Raw genomic sequence first — 23,605 nt, 5'->3', positions numbered from 1 at the left:
AGTGCAGAGATAATCCCCTCTTGGAGATTAGCCCATTGGGGCTTCAGTAATGGCCTCAGCAGCTGCTGTTGACAGAAGGTGCCTGCCTTGAGGGTTTCATCTCCTTGGTCCTTTATAGAAAAGGACAACTTCCAACAGCAACCTGTAGATATGACTCTGGTAGTATAATCAATGGGGTATTTTGGTAGGTGGATCTCTCCACAATCACTCAGTCATAGCCTTATCAGCTTACTCTGAACCTTACAAGACATCCAGCAGCCCTACTTGTGGGGTGCACACAGCTGCTTAGAGTTGGTGCCTATTGATCCGTGGATCTCCACATCTTCCTGGTGTACTGAAGTTACCCAGTGCTGATGATCAGGAGCAGCCAAAGGAAACAGTTTGCCGCAAGAGATGTGTTTTGGGCTCTTGCGCCATCAGGCCAGGAGCTGGCTGCAGCCTGGCAGGGCAGAGCTGTCATTGTGGCTTCCGAGCCCCAGACGTGAACAAAGTAATGTGGCTTCCAGCTTCTATTTTTAAAGCCCAGAAAATATGCAACAAAGTTCCTGCCCATGTCTTCTGAGTGCAGTGCTAACCACTGCCAGGCACTGCTCAATGCCTTGGTGGTTTCTGTGTATGCAAGAATGCGGCTGGAGCATCAGCAGGTGACTAAGGGAGCTGGAGCATCAGCTTGCTGCTGATTACGGCCCTAAATCCTAAACTAATTTACTGGACTTGTAATATCTGAATACCTCAGCTGTATTTCTCTCAAAATACTTGGTAAGAGATGCTCTGCAAAGGGGGACTTCCTCTCTGCACAGTATAATGCCTTCCAAGTCCTTCATTTTACAGCTATTTGTGCCTTGCTCCCACTTGTTCCTGAGCATTGCTGCTTTGAGCTATCTTGCAGGTCATGGGATTTGGGCACTTGTCTGAGGCCACCCAGGAGTTGTGTGGTGGGGGAAAAGGGACTGAACACAAGTTTTCGGGGCCCTCAATATACCCTCCAGCTACTGAATCACTGCTGGTTCAGCTGTGTGGAAAATCTGACTTTTCAGAGGCAGACACGGGTCGCCTGGAGCTATTCTGCTGCCATATGCCCTTTCGCATGGTTGGCCTGGGCTCCTTCAAGAGCAGCTCTTCCTTCAGTAGCGATTAAATCACTGTTCTTGGCTGGCTTTGAGCCATTGTGCAGCTCAGCTAGGCAGCATCCTTTGAATGGGAGCAGGGTGATATTAGCTCCAGTTTTCTGGAAAGGCAGCAGAGGTGGGCACAGTTGCTGTTCTGTCTGCTTACAGCAGCAAGGATCAGAGCTAGTGAGGGCTAAAGTGATGTGGATTTCCAGTCACTGTGCACTGTCTGCCCTTTCTGCTTCTCAATACCCTTTAAAGTTTCAGCCAGGGGTGTGGGCTTCGCAGTTTTCGCTCCAGAAAGAAAATCATGCCCTAAAAAGAGAGGCCAGCTCTTCTGCTGGGTTTCCTAGTGCCACATTCCTGGCTAAGGCCTGAAATGACACAGTGGCCCTGCAGCACTGTAATTGTCACTGCTTCTTACCCAAATAGCACCTCCCTGTTCCTGCACAGCCCCTAGCAGCAAGTGCTCTGCTGGGAAATGCCACATGTTGTCAATATAATTGGGTTTCTGGCTTGCAGCTTTGGATCGGAGGAACTCCTTGACCAATGGAGACTTGGGACTGCATTCATCCCCTCCTCAGAAGAGCCTGCCGGACCTCCCCCCTCCAAAGGTAGGTTTGGAAAACCCTTTGCTTTTCACTGCCCAGCCCTCAGCCTGGGGATCTGAACCCACTGAGGCATCACTTATGTTATGTACTGTGCAGCGTGGCTAAATGGAGAGAGCACTCCCCACGTGTGTTAGTAACGGGAATGGTCATGAGGAGCTTTTATTTATAATAAAGTAAATTATAAAAAATACTTTCTATTTTTATTTATTTTTTATACTTTTTAAATAATAATTTTATTAGTAGTTAAAAAAATAACAACGAAATATTCAAATGCACTCCCCCCTGTATGGGTTTCCAGCTGTACGTTTTGTCTTTGTGAACACTGCAGGTCAGGATGTGGTTGGCTCGGGCAGGGTGGCTGTGTTCCAGGGTGGCTGGGCATGCAGGAACCCCTGTGGTTCCCAAAGCTCATGCACAGATGGAGAAAGCAGCTGTGAGAGCCTTGGGCTTCCCATGCATGTGCGGGAGCACTGTGCAAAACAGGCTGTGTTCCCTGCCAGGGAAACCTGCACACATCCCATGGCAAAGAGAAGGAAGAGAATGGGGGTGTTCATAGAAACAAAGGTGATGATGCTTTGGAAATCTCCCCTGAGCTGTAAAGCAGCTGTGCCTGGGCTGGTGACATGAACTTACTCAAACCAGAAGTCCTCTAGCTGTGCGATGGTGGTGCAATCCCCAGGCAGCACCATGAGCCCTTAGCAGAGAAGATCAGGTTTGTGTCCAGATGAAGTGCCTTGTGTTTGTGCATTGGTGACCATGCCGAGCGTTCTGCTGGCCCACAGGTCTTCAAGGATGAGTCACTGGCGCTGTAGGTGTTTCTGTAGGGCAGCTCTAAATCTGCCCAAGGTCCAGCTCCGCACCATCAGCTTCCAGTGGGATTTTGTCTCTGTGCCAGCATGGCTGTCCTAGAGAGACACGGGTCATCCTCGAGACCCCGGATGTTGCTGCTCAGCAGTTGATCTGACGTGGGAATCGCTGTAGCTGGGATTTCGGGATGTGAAAGGAATGAAGGGCAGGGAGTGTGCATGAGGAGGAGGGGAGGCATGGAGGATGATGGGGTGGTGCATCCATCAACAGTAGAGGAGGATCTGCTGCTTTCCCAGGAAGCAGGATGCAGGGTGAGGCCCCAGACCTTCTGCTCAGGGGGCTGTGTGGCTCAGCTGGAGTTGTTAGATGGGAAAAAAAGGATGGGATGCAGCCGATGAACCCTTGGACACAGTGCGGCTGCCTGCTGGGAGCTGCTCCAGTCCAGGGAGGCTCTGCCCACACAGACAGCTGGGATGCAGCCCCGGAGCTGGAGTTGCCTGGGAGCAGCAACCGGAGCAGGAATCACTGCTTGGCTTTGGGCATCTCAAAGGCAGAGGGGAAGGTGGTTGTATCAGGGAGATGTACAGGAGGGTGGCAGAAGCAGCAGATGGGTGTCCCCAAGACATCTCTGCTGGTGCTTGGTGAAGCCCAGCCTTTTGATAGGGAAATCAGGAAGTTAAGTGAGGGAATAGGAAAAAGCAATCTTGAATTTTAGCTAAGGGACCTAAGCCATCCATCTTCTCCCACTTGCTTTTGCCACTGGAGCCGACTGCCTTTGGATAAAGCAGTCAAGTACCTCCTCACTGTGAGCATCTAAGTGAGCTGTTAGCAGGAAAGGTATCTGAACATACTTCAAGGAGCGAGGCTGGAGAGAACTTGATGGAAAGGGAGCACAATTCCTTACACAGCAATGGGCAGGTTAGGAGAGAACCTCAGAATATACCTGTTCTAGCTGTTGGAGTTTTCTGTGGTTTAGTGATGTCAAGGCAGTGGTGTTAGCAACCCTGTGGTGCTGCTCTACACCTGCCTTTTGAGGCTCAGGAGAAATGTGGTGATAAACCTCTGCACAGCAGATTGTGCCTGACATTCACTGACACCAACAGTCAATGGGCAACCCAACAGGGGTGGCCCACCTGGATCCCACTAATTCCTTTGGATTTGTCCCAAAGCAGCCTTTAAACAATGGGTCCTGCAGGCTGGGCTGAGACATTGGTGACCTTTCCTCTGGTGCTACCCCTGGCAGCCCTGCCTCTTTCCACAGCCATCCACTGAGAAAGTCACACACTGCGGATGCAGATGCCCAAGAGGGTTTTATTTGCATGCTCTGTTGTGCTGTAATGGAACAGGCAAATGTTCTGCAAGCCCAGCCTTGGGTTAAATAACACAGTGAATACTTTTGGGCTTAAGATAGAGACAAAACAACTCCACGCCTTTAGGGAAAGAGAGGATTAAAAAATAGCGTCTGGGGCAGCTGAGGTGCAGTCCCACCTAGTCCCTGTTGGCTTCCATTGTCTGTAGGAAACAAAATGGAGCAGCTCCTTCCCCTTCCATCCTTCCCTGACATTTGTGGGATGATGTCAAATAAACCCACAGCGTTTCTTTGTGTAGGCAATTTGTTTATGGCTGTAACACAATGTGAGCTGGTTACATGCAGAAGGCCACCACAGATGGCTATTGCAAACACATTCCCTGGCCAGGGAAGGGATTAAGTAGAGCGTTGGAGTGGCTGGGTTTGTTTTTCTTTAATTTAACACATTAGAACAAGTTCCTAAACCTTGAAGTGTTTGGAGGCGAGTGTTTTCCGGCGGTGTGTCCTGTATGGCTCTGGAAAGCAAGCTCAGAGGCTGCTCACACATCTGGCAGGCCCACGTAGGAAGGAATTCCCATCCAAGGCACTTGAGAAGTCTGTGAGGTTGGCAGAGGTACGGGCAGCTCGCCCATGTGGGAGCAGAAATGTGTGATTTTGGTACCTAGCTCCCACTGGCTCAGCAGCATCCCACTCCATGGGCAATTGCTGGCCACAAAATCTTTCCCTTCAAAGCTTTCTTTCTGCTTCTGGGTAGTAGTGCCTGTTGGTGGAAATAGCCAGGGCAGGGTGGGCAGCTTTGAACTGCATCTGATGATGACCTGCAAAGGGACTGACCTTGCCTAAATTGCTCTGCAGTGCTGGTGCCCAGCTGGACCCTCTTTTGCAGGCCACCAAGGGCAATCATGAAGGCATGAAGGACCATGTGTGATCCATAACCTTCAACATTGCTGTCTGCAGAGAGAGACCTGTTCTTCTGCCTTGTCCTCCTGGGAGGATTGAGTGGGGCTTTAGCCCTACATGCACTGAAGTCCTGTCCAGGATTTGCACAGAAGCCAGTAGAAGCATTGTGAGCCAGAGGAGTGTACCAGTGTCAGATGACTGAGCTGGTCTGACCTGGGCAAGGAGAGGGGACACCTCACTGTGAACAGAGGGACACTACTGTTGGGTCATGATGGGAGACGGGATGCCACGTATTTTGGGAACAGCTTAAGCTGTGTGTTCATCTTCCAGCTCTGCTGTCTTATGTTCAGCAGCAATGCGAATTACTTGAAAAGTAAAAAGCTTGTTTCTTAGCTCCCCCTCCTTTCTTCTGCTTTCTCATGTGTTGGTATTTCTAAAGGATCAAGGCCCTGTTCTTCCTGCCAGCCCTTGCTTGTGTTTAGGGAGGGGTTTGGCAGGCACCACAGGGATTTTCCAGCACTTGGACTCTTTTCAAAGGCCTATTTTCCATCAGTGTTGTTTATCCATTTCCTTCATTTTTTGCTCAAAGCACAATTAAAGATTCCTGATAGAGCTCCTGAAGCAGAGGGGTTTAGCTGTTGATTTGTTATCAGTCAGAGACTTGAGACATGACCAGCGACTGCTCAGGCTACACTTTTCCATGTGAAGCTGGGATAGCACCAAGTGCCCACCCTTCTAGTTCCCTGTTCAGATAATCCATAGCAGAGAGGATCATCCCCAGTTACAACGAGCAGCTTAGAGGGGGTTGGTGCAGCAGGCAGAAGTCGCAGTTCACGGTAAGGCAAATGGGTTGCCCCATTGTTCTCAAGGATGTTTTTACCTTAAATCGTGCTGCTTTTATTTATGTCTTCTGCAGATTCCTGAAACAAAACAACCTCCGGTGCCCAAGATTGAATCCCCAGAGGGATACTACGAGGAGGCTGAACCATACGATGTCTCTGTAAATGGTATATCACAGATGACTCTCTGGGGGGTTCATGCGGGACATGGAGGAGTTGAGGTTTGAGAATGAGTAAATGAAAGCACAGACATTTCTTACAGCTTGTATGGAAAGCCTGTTTTCTGATACTGGTCACACTTGATATTACAGATCTAATGCTAGTTGGAAAGAAAAGGCTACTGGATTACTGTAGAAATAAGTAGTATATCCGGGTTAATAGCACATTGCTGTGAAACATAAACCGTTGCGGGTTCTCTTTGTCTTGATGGTTTTCTGGCAGACAGACTGCAGCCAAACACAGGTTTCTGTTCAGGAGTGAGCGGTGAAGCTGTGGTGGCTTGCATTTGTATCCTGGTGCTCTAATTGTCCCTTTGGGGCTCCTAATCCATGCCTCTGTTGGTCTGTTAAATGTCTTTATAATTGGTATTTGTTCAGCTCTGCTCTTGTGGCAGTTTGACGACCTGTAAACCTGATTAGAAAGGTATTCTTCACCTGAGGGGAGAGTGTGCAGGCTCCCCGTGCACACACTTGATTGTGGCTGGGTTGGCACCTCCTGGCAATGTCCTCAGCAGTGCCACAATCCCTATAGGATCCCTATGGGATCACAAGCCCTTTGGAAGCAGACTGCTGCGCACAGGCCGAGTTCCCAGATTCTCATGTTTTTAAGCTGTATTCCTTCATCCATCTTTTGGCAAACACCCTTAGTGAGAGATTACCTTCCTTTGATCTGATAGCTGATCTTGTCATCACTTTCTAATCCATTTAAAACCAAGTGAGACAGATTGTATTGCTCTGCTGCAGAAGCAGACCTCTGCCCATCAGCCTTGACTGCAGTAAGTGGGGTGTAACGTTTTTCTTCACACAGGGTGCCCAGAGAAGCTGTGGCTGCCCCATCCCTGGCAGTGTTCAAGTCCAGGTTGGACACAGGGGCTTGAAGCAAGCTGCTCTAGTGGAAGGTGTCCCTGCCCATGGCAGGGGTTGGAACTGAGCTCTAAAGTCCCTTCCCAACCTAAACCATTCCATGACATGAGTGGCATGGGGCAAGCTGAGCAAGGAGAGTCAAGGCAAGCAAAGAAGTGAGCATTAAGTGTAAAAGCTTTGGATTTAAACCCTTGGCTGTTGAATCTGAGCTGCTTATGAGTCCTTGCCAGCCCCAGTGTGCACGACAGAGCTTTGAAGCTCCCTGGGAGGGAACCACGCAGGAGGATGAAGCCCTGCAGCACAGGTTGCTGCAGCCTTGTACTCACAGGGAGTTTCCAGTTGCCTGCACTGTAAGATAAATGGACTTGTTTTTCCCTGCTACACGTTGGGAAAGTGGATAATGTGCTAGGAGCCATGGCATGTAAAGACATAGACTGGATTAGCTGGAGTACAGCCATGGATCCATGAAGAGAAACCCAGGTTATGTTATCCAGGCAGCCCCATAAACTCACGTGGCGTTCAGAGCCTTGGCTGGAAGGAGTGATAAGCACAAACACAGCTTAAACCTCTGCTTTGCCTTGGTAACCTGCTGCTCTAAGATGCAAATCCACCCACCAGCCACTGAAATCCAGGCCAGTCAGATGCCTAAGGAGATGAGAACCCTGCAAAAAGAGAAGAAAGCCATATCATAGGAGCACTGTCAAAATGAGATAGTTCTGGGTGCCAAAGAGCAGTCTGTGGCTGCTATAAATAGCTGTTTTACCAAGCAGTATCACAGCTGTAAGAAGAGATAGGAGCCCACGAAGGGAGCAGAGATGGGACATGCAAACCCAGGCAGTCCCTCGCCACCAAGGCTTGTGGTGCCTTTGCCTCTTGTGACTACTCAACTGCTGGGTTCCCTCTTCAAGCCCCAGTCCCTTCTACACAAGACACCTGGTGTGCTATAATGCTGATGGTTTTTAAGTTGGTTTGAGTGAGAAGGAAGGCAACAACATGTCACTGAGAATTTCTCTGCTGTTTGGCAAGCTCCTGTTCGAGAGGGTGCCTTGGGTTGAGTGAGAAAGAGGAGCAGGGAAATATGTGAAGCAGCATATGTGGCAGGAGGAGGATGCAGGGGCTCAAGAGAGGGTAAAGGCATGCTGTGCAGAAGGGAGGTCAGGCAGTGGTGCTGGGAGTCTGCTAGTATATTGGTTTGCCTTGAGATCAGGCTTCAAACCCTATGGCACACTGATAAACCTGCAGGTCTTGGTCCTGCTGGTCCTGCTTGTTGGTTCAACAAGTACAAATCTGGGCTCCCCATCTCTTTTCCCCACCTTCCTTTATAGAATCATAGAATGGTTTGGGTTGGAAGGGACTTCAGAGATCATCCAGTTCCAACCCCTGCCATGGGCAGGGACACCTTCCACTAGAGCAGGTTGCTCCGAGCCCCATCCAACTTGGCCTTGAAAACTGCCAGGGATGGGGCAGCCACAGCTTCTCTGGGCATCTGTTCTGTTATCTCACCAGATGGCAAATAGTACCCTCTGTCTGTCCTATGTGGAGTGATGCTCATTGCCAGCAATTGCCTTGAGACCTTAGTGTAACTGCTGTTGTTAAAGAGCATTCTGGACATACATGGGTTTACCGTGACTAAAGATGCTACAACCTCACCTGTCTGTGCTCACCCCCTGTCCCCACAAGCTGGGTAGGGAAAGGGCTGGAGCTCCAGGGAGCAGCTGGTCATGTTTCTGACAGAATTACACATGAGCCTTGGAAGACACCCATGCGTCTCCAAACAAATGGGCGTAGTGAAACCAAACAAGAATAGGAACACCACTAAAATTAGTGGGTGTACTGCCAAGAAAGGACATCAAAGCAAGCCTCCAGATGGGCTGAGGAGATAGAGGATCTGTGCAGCATCAGAGGTGGGACTGCAAGGAACTGTAGCAAACCATGGGTGAACTAATTAAAACGAAGCAGGAGGATGAGTCCGCTGGGTCTCGGGGTCCCTTTTTCATCAGCAGGATTCCCTCCCCTCTGCTGGGGACACCTCTGCCTTTCATTTTACAGCAAGTGCTGCTGCTCCTTCCGTTTCCTCCTGGGCTGAGATGCGTTAAACTGTTATCGTCCTCGTCTGCCTTTGCGTAATTGGAGGGTGTGATAAGAAAGGGAATGAAAAAGCAAGGGGCAGTGTGACTGCCAGCTGAGCAATCGTTGTTCCAGCTGAAGCATCTCATCTGCCCTGGCTGATTTGAATTGCAATGGTTCTGTTTGAAAGGGAATTGCCTTGTTTGAGGGGATGGGTTGAAAACATCTGTCTGAAGTCTCACTGTGTAGTGTGCTCCCCTGTCCACATCAGGGATGGGGCAGCTTCTCCGGCTGAGGGGAAATCATGGGGCTGAGCTGGACTGACCTTGTTCTTTCTTTGTCTTTCTCCCTTTGTCTCCCTTTCTCTTTCCCTTTGACTGTGCAGGTCTTTTTGGTAGGCTTGCTGCGGCTGGACCCAGGCCAGGGTTGCAGGTTACTGAGGGCGTTATTTATGCCACAATAACGATGGGTATGGCATGCTTTCCCAACCTGAAGTGCCTTTCAAAGAACCAACCAAACAAACAAAACCAAACCTCAAAACCCCCTCAGTTTTCACAAAGATGATCAGGTGCCTCCCCCTGGCTTTGCCCATTACCCATGACCATGGGTAACCACCTCTCCCTGCCCGTGCTGGCAATACACAAGGTGGCATTTCTTTGTATATCCCCATGCTTCAAATGACAGTGAAGAGAACATCCCTAGCCTTTATTCCCTTGGTTCTGGTCACTGATGTGGAGCTGATAGGTGATAGCACTGGCTGTATTGATAAGCAGCGTTCAGTGAATGTTGAAGATGCTCTGCTTGGACAGAGGCAGCTCTGGTGTACAAGATGGTTGGAGCTTCATGGTCATAGGAAGGCAAATAGGAAAGCAGAGGTGGATTAAAGATAAACCAAGAATATGGCTGCCACTGATATCATGGCAATGAGAGGGTAAAACTGATCTTAGCTGAAACTGCCAGTAGGTGAACATGGAGAGCTTGCACTGAAGCACATACTGCCTGAGCTGTATGACTTGGGATCAAGTGAAGCTCAGTAGTGACAACAATGTTGTCTCAAGTTACCCAAGCAAGGTTTGCCCCTGTTTGCCAACTAGACTGTCTGGAAAACACCTTTCTGTCATGAGGCCATAGTGGTGTCACGAGGAAAGCAATGGTTGTAGCTCTCCAAGTAAAGAAGAGCTCATTTCATGAGGCACTTGTGGTTGTGGTTGGTGCAGAAAACAGCAGCCAGGGATCCTGCTGAAAGCATAGAAGAAAAGTATTGTTGCCCTAGGAGAAAGGTGGCAGCAGATACACCCAGGGGGCATATTGCTAACTGCCCCATGTTGATAAGGAGGGAGGTTTAGACAATGAGGTTCCCTTAGGCATCCTTGCTGATGCATAAGGAAGGTCCCTAGCAGTGCAGAGGTTTGGCTTCTTAGTATATTTAGGGATGAGAAACCTCAACACGTTTACTCCATCTGAATTTCTGTGCAGGGTTCTTGTGGACAAGGTCTGCATAGTGATAGTGCACTGGGGTAATGTTTTCCCATGAAGGATGGACAGTCCCATACACTGAGGGTGTGGAGATGGTGAGCCAGTAGTGTGTTGTCAGTACCCCTCAGAGACTTTGAAAGGGGCTATTTTCTTTTTACTAAGCTTGTTTAATTGGTGCAGCTTTGATCACTTGAGGGATGTTATAGAGTGAGATTTCACTGGAGGTAAGGCTGTAGCTTTGTTACTGCATCTCAGTTCCCTTTATCTTAAGAAGAAATAAACCTAACTTGAGAAATGTTCTTCAGTGAAGCTCCAAATGCTTTTTTTTTTTCTCTTTTCTGGCTGCTTTTCCTCTTTTTAATTTGCACCAATCTGATAATGTGACTTTTATCTAGATAGTAAGATTTAATGAGAGTCAAACCTAGATAAATTCTGGTGAGAGAAACTTAACGATATTCCTCCATGCTGTTTGGTAAGACAGGAATGCAAAACAAGATGCTGCCCAGTTCTTACCATCTTGCTATGCGAGCTTATTTTGTGAATAAGAGGCATACTGTAAACCCCAGCAGGGCATTGCAAATTCCCCTGTGGTCAGTGGAAACACTTTCATTGTTTCTGATGGGTCTGGTGCCAATAACGAGCTATTCCTATCAGCTGAAAACTCCAACACCCTGCAGTGTATTAGAGCTGGGTACTGAAAATCCCAACACATCTTTATAACGTAGCAATCCATTTAGGAATGAATATAAAAGATGTGATTAGTCTTATTTGCTGCTGCAGCAGTGTATTCCTTCAAAGCCCCTTGCTGCCCTTTAGATGTTGAGTAGAGAGAGACCTGTTAAACCAGAGAGGGAAGTGGAATGACAAATCAAATGCAATAGATCATTGCTTGCTGCATGGCCTTGCAAATATCATTTTTACTTCTGACACTCAGAGGACAAGGGCTGATTGTAGCCTGCTGTTGCCTTAAAAACTGAGAGTGTTTGGCTAGAAGTGGGAAGTAGGAAAAGCATCTTTGGTGGTGGTGGGGGGAGCAGCAAACATCAGAAATGTCTAAGGGAATGTTCTTGAATTTGTGGGCAACTGAGAAGTGTCTTTTGAGTGTTTGCTATGAGGCACAAAGCATTGCAATGGAATCAGTATTGGGCTAGAAAGAAAAAGGGATCCATGATGGTTATTATCCTATCCATTATTCTCCTGTAGGAGAGCCTCAAAAGACACATCCCTGCGCTGGAAGCTTTTGCATGTGTGAGCATGGCTGAGGCAAGCAGTAAGTTCAGAGTTGTCCTAGGAATGTATTTAATGATAGAGCTTTGCTTTTGTTATAGAAGATGGTGAAGCCGTTAGTAGCTCCTATGAATCTTACGATGAAGAAGAGAGCAGTAAAGGCAAGTCTGCAACCCACCAATGGCCATCCACGGAGGCCACCATTGAGCTGATGAAGGATGCCCGCATCTGTGCATTCCTGTGGAGGAAGAAGTGGCTAGGACAGTGGGCAAAACAGCTGTGTGTTATCAAGGACACCAGGCTGCTGGTGAGTAGATCCTCTATTCTATGCCTATAACATCCTATTTTCATGAGCTGGGGAGGGAAATGGCACCTCAGGTCATGCTAACTAGCTGGCAGAACAAAAGTACTTCTAGAAGCAGTGCTTCAAAAATCATGTCCCAGAGATTTGGGCATACCATTTCATTTTCAGAAGGGATGTGTGCACGGGGCTGCTGAGGGGGACACAAGGTCACATTTGGAACCAAAATCCCAAACTCCCAAAGAGGTGCTTTTGGGGGGAAACTTTTTGAGGTGGTTAAGGAGAAGGGATGTTTATCCCACTGCCTGACCACATACTTGACCCTCTAGGAGTATCTGCAAGAGGTATTTCAGACTATATATGCATGTACATAGATGTGCATTTATCTCTATAAATACCTTTGTAGACATCGCAGCCTTGTAGGATCTATGGGACTTTCTAGTGTTCAGCAAACTTAATTCGTGTGTTTGCACTGAGCCGCTTCTTGGGTTGAGTTCTGCCAGTGAGTGAGGGAAAACTCCTCCTCAGCCTCTTACCTGCCCTCCTTCTTCCTTCCCCAGTGCTACAAGAGCTCCAAAGACCACAGTCCTCAGCTGGATGTGAATTTGCTGGGCTGCACTGTCATTCACAAGGAAAAGCAAGTGAGGAAGAAAGAACACAAGCTGAAGATCATCCCTATGAATGCAGACGTCATTGTGCTGGGGCTGCAGAGTAAAGACCAGGCAGAGCAGTGGCTCAGGGTCAGTGGCGCCTTCCATGCTCCCACCCTGGCTTTGCTGGGAGACTATATCTTATCTCAGTCTTGTCCTTGTGTGCTCTGGCTCCCTTCCTCCCTGCAAGCCTGTATACAAACACAGGCTTTATTTCCATGTCCCGGGATAGCTTCTTCCTGCAGCCCCTGCTGCCTTCTGTGTGCAAGAGGCTGTGAAAGGACCTCCCAGCCCAGCTGCTGGAGGAGGGATGTCTGGCGTGGGTGCCCAGTATGAATTGGCTGAGGACAGGGGGAGATATGGCCCTTTCCCTCAGACAGCAGCAGCAAAAGAAGCAGCCTTGGGCTGCAAGGCGCCGGGGCTGCCGTTGCTGGCAGTCTCTGCCCGCTGACTTGGATCCATTGGTTTCTGCTGGCTGCCTGCTGCAACGCCAGGAAAATCCCCAGGGTTGCCAGCAATATAAACTGTGGGTCTCCCAGGCTGCGCTGGTTCTGCCTGTCCTGAGTGGGGGACAAGTATTGACTCGGTACTGCAGCTCTCTCACAGGCTATGGCTTGCTTTTCTGCACAGGTAATCCAGGAGACCAGTGGTCTGCTGTGTGAAGGAGGCAGCGAAGGCAACCAGTACATCCCAGATTCACAGAGGCTCTGTTACCCAAAGGTACACCTGGTCTTTACAGAGGGAATTAGCACTTCAACTTTTCCATCTGTTCCTTTATTCATAGAACCACAGAATGGTTTGGGTTAGAGAGGACCTTAAGATCATCCAGATCCAACCCCCTGCCATAAATAATAGTTGTAGGTGTAGTAATTTTATTTGAGCAAAGACTGATAGAGGTGTAACCAGGCCCCCGTTCTGCTGAAAAGGAGAGTTATTGGAGCTATAATAATTTTTCTTTGCAGCCTTTTGTTGCCAAATCTTACCCCAAAAGTGACTCAGCAATGGGCTCTCTTCCATACAAGGCAGCAGCCACTATCTCATCCAGCAGGACAACCGTACTCCCCAGGAGCTTTGGAAGGGGAATAGACCCTTGGATGTCAGGGCTTGGGCCAGTCTTAGTCCCAGTTTAGGTGACACTCTTCAGGGGGTGCAACTTGTTCCAAAACATTGGGAGGTGAAAGAACCCTTCTAAAGTCTCTGGTGGACACCCAAAATGGGCCTGTTTGTGTACCTGGTCAGTTCCTCTGCCCATGCCGTCCTATGGGGACTGGAAGATGCCCCCACCAGCCAGGCTGCGGGACAGGATACCATAGGGTGCCACTGGCGGTGCCACTGTGTCACCTCAGAGGTGAGCCCAGCCAGGGCAGTTCGTGTGCTGGATGATGGGATCAGAAATGACAGGGAGGGCACAGAGTGAGTGGGGAGGTGGGACATGTCTGTGTGAAAGCATCTGCTGTGGAGAGGGGGGAAAGGCACTTGTGGCGGGTGCTGGATTGAGGGATGGGTCACATTCGTCTGTGGAGCCTGTATCTGGTGCTGTTGGCAGGTGGAGGTGTCTGAGAGGTACTCTGCAGCCTCCGAGAGTGGGAGCAGCACCGACGGACACCCGGAGACAGCAGAGACAAAAGATGGTAAAACCTCACCCTGGGAAAGGCAGGGGAATGGGGATCACTGACCCTGCATGTGCGAGGGCTTCATGTTTGCCACCACCACCTCAAACTGACCTGGTGCAGGGTGAAAGCTGCGTGTGAATCCTCTGCCTGTCCTTTTGATTCCAGTTCATTATTTTCCATAATGCAGTGACAGATGTTGGGATTTCTCAGCAGTTACAGAGTTAGGATAGGGCTGGAGAAACCTGGGCATGATGCCTGCCCCACCACAGAGATGCTGTGTGACTCTGGGCAAGTCACGCTGGGGCAGTTTGAGGTGGCATAAATGCAACCTAAGTGACTTCCCTCAGAGATGTCTGCAGAGAAACTTGGAGTGTGAAATGCTGAGCTGTCTCCAACGGGAGAGTTACACCTTCATGCTAGGGTGTCTGGCTTTGGGCAATTCATCTATATTCCCCTTCTGTAAGATAGGGCAGGTAAGTACATTGAAAGAAGAGATGCTCTATTAGAAGGATGGTGGCACCATGTATGTATATGAGGGGTAGAGGAAGGTAAAGCCATGCTGAGGACTCAACTGGAGTCACCTAACGGATGGAACTTGACTGCTGAGTCCCTTTACACTAGGAATTCATCATTTTGTTAGAGTAGGGGGAAAGAAAATCTGGACTAAAAATATCCAAGTTGATTCCTCACCGTGATTACCTGATGATTATGCAGCTATATTCATGCACTGACTGATATGCTCAGTAGGAAAATGCTAAAGAGGCTCTTTGGGCATAAGCTTTCACCCTCCCCACCTGAAGTCCCTCCTTTTAGTTCCATTCTTTGTAGTATAAGAAAGTGAAGGGAGGTTGGCACCTGCACAGCAAGACCTGTGCGAACAGCCTTTATGCAGTGACTGGTGTTTGGTCAGAATTAACCCAAGTTTAAAGCAATATAGATGAAGTATCTTCAGCAAATCACACTGCGATTAGTGGTGGGATTACATCTTGCTCATCATCTCCCTGGACTTTGGACTAGCAGGGAGAGCAGGCTGTGTGTATGTCTGTGGGCTAGGAAAGCCACACAAATGCTCTCTTTCGTTTTCTTTTCTGGTAGTTAAAAAGAAGGGCACATCTGGACTGAAACTGAGCAACCTCATGAACCTTGGGAGGAAGAAATCCAGCTCCCTGGATAGCCCAGAGAGATCCCTGGAGACTTCAAGTAAGTGCCAGCATGAGCTCCTCTGCAGGGATTTGTCTTGGTGATGGATCTCGGTGTGCAGGGCAGGATGAGCACCAGGCATCCTCCTCTTCAACCACAGGTGCCAGGCTGTCCCGAGGCAGAGGCCACAGTCTGCTTGGTCTGTGCCAGTAAATCCGTATAGGTTGTGGAACCTCTTACACATTAAGGTGACTGAGTGGCTTACAAGGAGGACACTAGCTTGCAGGGTGACCTAATAGGAAGGGCAGGTAATACCAGGTGTGCATGCAGAAGGCATCTGTGCTGTTCACCCTGGGCATTAGCCCAGTGTGTAGGAGTTGGCAGGGGGAGAGCTGTGTGAGTCAGCTGTTATTCACCATCTGGGACCAACTTTGTCCAACCCTCTGAAGCCAATTTGCTGCTCCAAACCTAACCTGAATTACAAAGGTCTCGTTTTGAACAGATTTTACCCTTTTCATCCTGTTTTGTATGGATAGAACAGCTTGTGCCATTGCTCTTTGTCATTGTCAGTGGCTTTGTGTTGTGTGGTGACCTCGGAACTTACCCATCAGACATCCTCATGCACACAGTGAGTTTGGATTCCCTCTCCCCTTGGAGTAGAAGATGTGCCTAAGTAACCCATGCTTGCTTGCAGGTTACCTGAATGTGCTAGTGAACAGCCAGTGGAAGTCCCGTTGGTGCCAGATAAAAGATGGTCACCTCCATTTCTACCAGGACAAGAACCGGAGCAAATTGGCTCAGCAGCCCCTGAGCCTGGCAGGTTGTGAAATTATCCCAGAGCCAAGCCCTGATCATCTCTACTCCTTCCGCATCCTGCACAACGGGGAAGAGCGGGTCATTCTGGAGGTAGGGTGTATATCTCCAAGACACTTCTGCTTTAAGCTGTCAGTGGGGGTGTCTCAAGAGGCCTAAATGCTGGTGAGGTCCTCCAGAGGAACCCTCAGTCCAGGAAAACAGAACCTGAAGCGAGGGACTTAGGTTCATCTGCCTGTGGTCACCTAGAAGGTGTCCCACCTAGCTGTCAATCCAGGTTGTGTCTGATGCTGGTGCCTCCAGAGGACCACTCAGCCTTCATCTTAGGCACTCATCTTAGGATGGGATGAAGGGTCCTCTAGAGATACCCATCTCTCTCCACTGACTTTAGGATAACCTTGTATGATGATTAAGTTATATGGGATGTATTTCAGATAGCTAATGTTAGATGAGAGGAATGCCGCTCTAGGGATTTAAGTCTGTGGTTAGGAGAAATGGAGAGCTTCACCTTCTGCAAACAGGGAGTCCCAAAGCCATGGGTTGTGAATCTCAAACTGATCACAGATCTGCCTCTGAAAGTGCAAGTGAATTCATCTCCATCTGTTACTTTCCTTTGCCTGCACCCAGGACTGTTTATCTCTAATCTTAGTTCTCTCTGACGACAGCATGATTATAGTAGGAGGTGGACAATGTGAGCAATTTCCTGTATTTTTCCAGTGGGTGGAATATTTATAGCTAAACAACTGACTTCGAGGGCCTGCCATGAAGTTCAAAGGTGTTTTTGTTTAGTTTCTGATTCAGGGTATGTCTGTGTCTGAGGAATCTTGCCTAATTACAGGTGTGAAGAAGAGGTGCTGGGAAAGTTCACATTTTGTGAATGGAAGAATGTGTATTTTGTACGGTCTGGCTGACTTCCCAGGGGCTCGAGTCCCTGCTAAATAAAACAGATTGGAAGCTTAAAATATACTTTCCAGTTTGGGATTCACTTGCCCTGAATTTCTCTTTGTGCTTACTGCTCTCTTTAAATCAAAGCAAAAGACGGCTGCATCTTCTTGCTTCAGGTAGAAATCCCTCACTACCAGAAGTACATGCGGCTATTTCCTATAGCTGGCTACAAGGCACCATATTTATCTCTTCATTGTGCAAAATATCAGGGTGTTCATTTAATACTGATCATGTTAAAGTGAGGGGCTGTCTTTGATGTTCTCTGATCCTGTTTTAAACTCCTTCCTTCCCCTCTTTCCTCTCAGCCCTAGAAGGGGTTTGAGCTCTGCCACAAGGAACTCGCAGGCTCCCTTGCGTGCTCAGGTCTCCTTGCATGTCTGTGTTTGGCAGTCCCATTGCTGCGCTCTGCTGGTGCAAAATAAATCCCGCATGCTTTCCTTGCCAAAGCCAGCTCCATGCCAGCATCTCCAGCCCCAGAGACTGCCCTTACTCTTGTAAGCAGCTGAGTTGGTCACCGTCAGAAAGAAAACGCAGGTTGACTAGAGTTAATCGAAGAGCTGCATTCATTTATCTTCCAAATTTGCACATCAGTCAGGGATACTTCTTTTTTCTTTCAATGCAGCTTAGGTTTAATATAAATAGCCAGCAATTCATCTTTCCCCTTGCAAGCCCAGCATACTCCCCTTTGCAGGGCTAAGCAGCATTAGCCTTGGGAGTGAAGAGAAACTGCTGTTGCAACTTGTCCTCTCTGATGTCCCCATAGGCCAAGTCCTCGGAGGAAATGGGTCACTGGCTGGGCCTCCTCTTGTCGGAGTCAGGTTCGAAAACAGACCCAGAGGAATTCACCTATGATTACGTGGATGCTGACAGGGTTTCCTGCATCGTGAGCGCCGCGAAGAACTCCTTCTTGTACGTCAGTGGGAATGGGGATGCTGGTAGAGGGAAAGCAACTGGAGCAAGGGTTCCTCTGATTGTGGGAGCTTGGCTGCCTCCCACATGGGAAGGGGTGGTAAATTCACAGCTCTGTAGCTGTCTTTGGAAGCCCGGTGAGGGGCAGGACAGCACTTGTCTCACCATGGCACATCTAACCTGAGCTGCAGCTTACCATGGGTCTAGGGCACATGCCTAGGTGGTTCTTGCAAAGGCAGGTTGGTGGGATGGACTTGGTTCATGGACCTGATCTAGTTGAAGATGACCCTGCTCGTTGCAGGGAGTTGGATTAGATGAGCTTTGAAGGTCCTGTCCAACCCAAACCGTTCTATGAGTCTATGTGAGGCCATGGGCACCCAGCCATGTGGTTCACTGTGCCACTGGTACAGGGCTATAGTGCTGCTGCAGTGCTGTGCCTGAGGGTGGGTGAGGAAGAGCCAAGGGGAAATGTGACAGCAGCAGTTCTCACATTGCTGCATGGCTCTACCTTCTTATCTTCTGCATCTGACCATGCAGCCCTGCCCAGGCCCCAGGACCACTATGCTTGGGTGCCCCAAAATGCAGCACACCCTGATGGGATGTCCTGCTTCTTGTTCACAGCTTAATGCAGAGGAAGTACTCTGAGCCCAATGCCTATATCGACAACCTGCCGAAGGGCAAGGTGCAGCAGGAGGAGCTGTACGACGATGTGGATCTGCCAGACCTGCCTGTGGTAAGAGGCATCATCACCCAGTGCTGTGCCATGAGCAAACATCTGGCCGTGGGGGAGTCTCCAGCAGTGAAGGGGGAGGGTTTTCCAACAGCAGCAAAAGGGATTCCTTGGTCCTGGGGAAATCCAGGCTTTTGCAATGGGGCAAAGTGAGTGCTGGAGAGGAGGCACTAAAGAATGGGAGAGAAATTTCCAGCAGGGTGCTGTATGGATTCTCAGGCAGCTGGGATAAAATCCCACAGTTTCCATCAGCAAACAGCATGGATTATTTGGTGATTGATGGTGGGTTGTTTGGAGCCTGGTCTATCCAAACTCCTTTTGATGCCTGTAAGAACAAGTCCTGTGTAAGGACAAGAAAGACGGACCACCCTGGGGATGGGACTGTTATCCAAGGAAAGAATCTGACAAGGGTTGCAAGATGTACAGCAGCGTGAGATCCTTGGATGGGGCTGCTGGTACCATTGGAAAGTGCTGTAGAAGGAGAGCAAGAAGGACCTTTCTTTCAGTACACCAAAAAGCCCTGTATGGAACGACACAGAGATTGGGTTTTTAATTCCTCTAAGGTTTATGGAAAATACTCCAGATTGCCTGAGATACTACTGCTTTGCAGTGAGATATTTCCTATACTGCAGCAGATGGTCCCATTTCAGGGGAGCATTCTCCTTTTGCAGGAAGAAGTACCCAAGAATGAGAGCAAAGCGGAGGGGGACCAGGACAGAGTATACCTGGATCTCACCCCAGTGAAGTCCTTCCTTCACTGTGCTGGCAAGATGTCATGCCAGCCTTCACCCCTCAGTTCACCATCTCTAGAAAGGGCTGCCAACAAGGCTGCAGCAGAGAGCACAGCAGAGCCAGCCCCTGTGCCTAAGGAAGCCGAGCCCTGTATTAAGGAGATGGAGACCTCGGAGCAGGTACTGTCCCGGACTGTGCTGTGGTGCAGATTTAACCAGTGAGCCAGTTCTCCCCACCACATCATCCCACTTCATTTCTGCCCCCAGAAACAGCCAGAGAAGCCAGAGCCCGATGAGGCGCTGCCACGGATGCCCACTGTTAAGATCCAGACGCAGCAGCAGAACATCGCCTTCCCCCAGCCAGCCCCCGAGGTGCCGCTGGGCACAGGGACAGCGGGCAGCCCTCAGCTGGTACCCACACACCGGCCCAAGATGCCGCTGCCAGGTGAGTGGGTGACACTGGGGCAGCAGGGGCTTGGAGGGAGGTGGTGCTCTGAGTGAGTTTTGCCCTGTGGTTCCCTTGATGCTGCTATACAGTAGCTTTACAAGGGGATGAGTCTCCTGGTTGGTGACTTCCCAGACCCTCATTCATTTTGTTTCTGAACACCTAAGAAAGCTTTCCTTCCTGATTTTCCCCCTTGTTTTGGTGGGTTGTGTTTGCAGCATCAGCAGTGGAAACCAAGCTGGGCAAGAACAGGACAGAAGCGGAGGTGAAGCGGTTTACAGAGGAGAAGGAGCGGCTGGAGAAGGAGAAGGATGAAATCCGGTTTCAACTCACCCAGCTGCGCAAGGAGAGGCGAGAGCTGAAGGAAATGCTTGGGGGTAACACAGGTAGAGCTGGGCAAGGGGTGATGTGTGGAGAGGGGCATGCAGGGGTAGGACAAGGGGGAATGGGTTTGAACTGACAGAGGGGAGATTTAGATTGGATATTAGGAATAGATTCTTCCCTGCGAGGGTGATCAGGTGCTGGCACAGGTTGCCCAGAGAATATAAGGAAATACAAGGAAAACATACAGGACTTGCCCTGGTCCCTGCTCCCTTCATGAGCTCCCCAAGTTCCCAGCCAGCATCAAGTTACCCCTCCCTCCCTTCACAGACAAGAGCCTGGAGCAGCGGCTGAAGGAGATAGAAGAAGAATGCAAAAGGAAGGAGAGCCGGAGGGTGGACCTGGAGCTGAGCCTGGTGGAAGTGAAGGAGAACCTGAAGAAGGCTGAGTCCGGCCCTGTGACGTTGGGCACTGCGGTGGATACCACACACCTGGAGAACGCAGCCCCACGGGTATGTGGGGGCACCCCTGGGGTGTGCAGTGGCTTTCCAGCAGCCAGGCAGTCCCATTGTCTCAGCCTGCTTAATAATATAATCATTAACAACAGCATTAAATTATTATAATATGTAATCCTACATAAAAGTCTAGATTATATCTTATCTAAGCAAAGTATTATGTAAATTATTAGCTATGTATAGACATAAAATAATAGTATAATAATAACATAATGAGGTAACTGCAGTGATGGGGAAGTGAAAGGGGGCTGGGGCTCAAGAGAGCAGTAGTATTTCCACGTGGGACTTTGAACAACACCCTCCAGGGCCATGCAGGTTTGGACCCAGCTCCTTCTGTGCTCAGCTGAGCCGCAGGGTGGTTTGGGGGGAGATTCAGGCAGCTAAGTTCATTCTTGGGAAGTTGTTCCCATGAAACGGAGATGGTCACTGCCTGAGCCCTGCTCTGAATCTCTGCTTGAGTCCTCAACACCCAAACACACCACACACATATTGGTATTTTGAAATTGGGATGTCACTGAAATATATGTTCCTCGGTGCAAGTGGGATGTGGCTGTGAGAAGGAGATGCTGGGGAAAGGCAGCAATCTCTCTTGGTAGGCTGAAGTCATCACCCTTCTGTTCTTTCTGCTGTAGATTCAGGCAAAATGTGCCAGTCCAACCAACAGCGCAGACAACTCACCAGTCAATTCAGCAACAGCCTTAAAAAACAGGCCTTTATCCGTCATGGTGACAGGGAAGGGAACAGTCCTACAGAAAGCTAAGGTACGCGTTAATTTGTACATGCCGCTGCTTTTCCCTCCTGGCAGTGGTGGGATGGGGTGGTGGGGTGTCTTACCCCTGACCAAGCACCACTTGGAGCCTGGTTTTCCTCTGGTCTTTTCACCTGGGTTTGCCTTAGATGTGATTTAAATGAATAAATGTGTGTATTGCTTATAACAGAGAGACAGCCCTGACCTATTCTGCAGCCAAAACCACTTGGGTTGACCATGCACATTACAACTATTGTGGCTTTCCAGATCTGCCTTTTGACTAATTTGCCTTTATTTCTTGGCAGGAATGGGAGAAGAAGGGAACTAGTTAGAAGCACATCTTTTTAGATGGACTAAAGACTGGAATTGCCCATTCCTGGCCAAGGGGATTCAATCATCTTTAGGTGGAGGTTGAGTTGTGCAACACAACCACATACCAAGCGCCTCCTCCACGTCACACCAACTGCTCAACGCAGCAACGGAGCCAACTGCTGCCAATATGAGTTATCCCAAATGATCTTGCTCTTTCCAGACAAGTCCCAATCACGTAGCTAAATCAATAACAACCAGTGGCAATCCTTGCATCAAGTTCCTAACCCAGTTGATGTATACAAGAATGTTACTGTACATAGAGGTGTTCTGTGTATTTCTACTCTGAAGGTTTATCAATGAGTCATTAAGGTTTCTATATTAGTGGCAGTAGTGGGTTCAGAAGGGGCCTCTGCTAGTCTTTATACCCCGGTGGTTTTCAACCTGTTGTGACAAACTGCAGTCAGCTAAAGTCTCCTGTCTTGCTGCCAGTCATCACTCAGCTGCTTTTCATCTAGCCTTTGGTCATTGGCAATACCCACACCTGAGTGATGCTCCAGACATGAATGAGAGGCACACAGCAGCCTGTCCAGGGGATTTCTAAGTGGTGTCCTGATTCACCCCAGCATGTGTTCACTGCTACCAGCCTGCTCCAGCTTTGCCAGAGTGTCAAGGAAGATCCCTGTTCACCTTCTTGTTCTGTAAGATATGGTACAGACTGGTGGCACCAAGAGCTCTGGGCAATGGATATCTGCAAGCAGATTCAGTTAATTCTCTTTCACCTGAGGAGTTTGTTCTGGAAAAGAAATCCTATTTGAAGGTTTGTTAATAATTCACCAAAGGCCCAGGCCTGCTCAGCTGTTGTATGGGAAGCTGGATCCCAGTGTGTCTATCTCTCAGGGCTTGCCCTTTCCCAGGGGAGGGGAGGTAAAGCAGTCCCCATGTTCCTGCCCCATCTATGAGCACCACTCTGCTGATGCTCTCTGGTCTCCACAGAGCCACAGACATACAATCTGCTTTTGAAGACACAGGGATGCCTTCAGGAGCCCCTCCACGCAGGCAGGGCTGACCAGCCTGGCCTATTTGGCTCCAGGGGTGGGCTGCTGGCCATATTGGTGCTGTCACCCTGATTTCCAGCTTATTTAACTTAATATACCATCTGCGGGCTTATGACTGAACACCTTGGTATCCCGCCTAGACGCTTGTTGTGCTATTGCATCATCGGTCGCTTGTGATTGACCCAGGAGATGACAGTCTTGTTCAGAATGCGTGGGTAAAGGTCTTCCTGAATCTTTGTTAGCGAAGACAGGCCTTTGTCATAGGAGAAGGAAAACTCCTATCTTCAAACCCAGGCTGATGGAGCTCGCCTAGCCTTGTATGGTCTTCCATCAAGGAGAAGGTGATCTTACAAAACCTACGCCCTGAGGACTTTGCTGTCACCGTCCTAGCTCGCTAGGCCATGGCAGTCAAACCTCAGGTGTAAAGGCCAGTTCTGTGCATGCTGCACCTCACCTAAAAAATCCACTGTGCAGGCTGGAAGGGCTTACTGTCACTTGTCTGTATGGATGAGTGAGGGTCGAAATGGCAGGTGACAAGGTGCATGGGAAGCTGCAGATCCGACCTTGCATGCAGGGGGACCAGCACATGGGTAGCTCGAGATCACTCAGGAGATGACAGTCTTGGTCAGACGCTTCCTGATTGCCTAAGCAGCCTTTTTATTCCAACCAGATTTGCATATCCCACATGCCCTTGGTCATCGCGTTTGTAGTAAGCGTGGTTAAAGCCCTTCCCAAATCTTTGCTCGCAAAGCCAAGCCATCAAACTTCTTAATATATAGCCTTTGGGCCCTGGCCCACAAATCCCACCCATGTCTGCCCTGGCCAAGGTTTCTAATGAAAGACATCGGACATTTGGGACTGCTAAACTTAGAGACAGTGGAAGTTGAAGGAGAGTAGAGAGGCTGTCAGAAATTCATGCACCCTCTCCTCTCTCTAACCTGCTATCATGT

The 23,605-nt window shown here is 49.2% G+C and overlaps 1 protein-coding gene across 7 annotated transcripts in view; it reads left to right on the top strand.

Annotated features, from left to right (window-relative positions):
• Nucleotides 1-22,753, top strand: part of AFAP1L2 (actin filament associated protein 1 like 2) — a 68,887-nt gene extending 46,134 nt beyond the window's left edge. For 2 of the 7 annotated variants that reach the window (XM_057420933.1, XM_057420931.1), the window contains exons 4-20: nt 1,632-1,723; nt 5,653-5,743; nt 9,110-9,193; nt 11,529-11,734; nt 12,289-12,468; nt 13,009-13,098; nt 13,925-14,009; nt 15,087-15,191; nt 15,826-16,037; nt 17,653-17,798; nt 18,420-18,531; nt 19,200-19,439; nt 19,527-19,704; nt 19,923-20,090; nt 20,356-20,537; nt 21,173-21,301; nt 21,594-22,753. In XM_057420933.1, coding sequence (XP_057276916.1) covers nt 1,632-1,723; nt 5,653-5,743; nt 9,110-9,193; nt 11,529-11,734; nt 12,289-12,468; nt 13,009-13,098; nt 13,925-14,009; nt 15,087-15,191; nt 15,826-16,037; nt 17,653-17,798; nt 18,420-18,531; nt 19,200-19,439; nt 19,527-19,704; nt 19,923-20,090; nt 20,356-20,537; nt 21,173-21,301; nt 21,594-21,620 — 2,327 coding nt within the window. In that variant the 3' untranslated portion in view covers nt 21,621-22,753. The remainder of the gene's footprint in view (nt 1-1,631; nt 1,724-5,652; nt 5,744-9,109; nt 9,194-11,528; nt 11,735-12,288; nt 12,469-13,008; nt 13,099-13,924; nt 14,010-15,086; nt 15,192-15,825; nt 16,038-17,652; nt 17,799-18,419; nt 18,532-19,199; nt 19,440-19,526; nt 19,705-19,922; nt 20,091-20,355; nt 20,538-21,172; nt 21,302-21,593) is intronic. The other 5 variants (XM_057420937.1, XM_057420935.1, XM_057420932.1 and 2 more) reach the window with 4 other exon arrangements.
• The last annotated feature ends 852 nt before the right edge of the window (nt 22,754-23,605 follow it).

This window comes from Pezoporus wallicus, unplaced genomic scaffold (assembly GCF_028554395.1).
Source record: "Pezoporus wallicus isolate ANWC-B61680 ecotype Strahan unplaced genomic scaffold, APGP_CSIRO_Pwel_v1 contig_3365, whole genome shotgun sequence".
Lineage (NCBI taxonomy): Eukaryota > Metazoa > Chordata > Aves > Psittaciformes > Psittacidae > Pezoporus > Pezoporus wallicus.
This window is presented reverse-complemented; position numbering and strand designations above follow the sequence as displayed.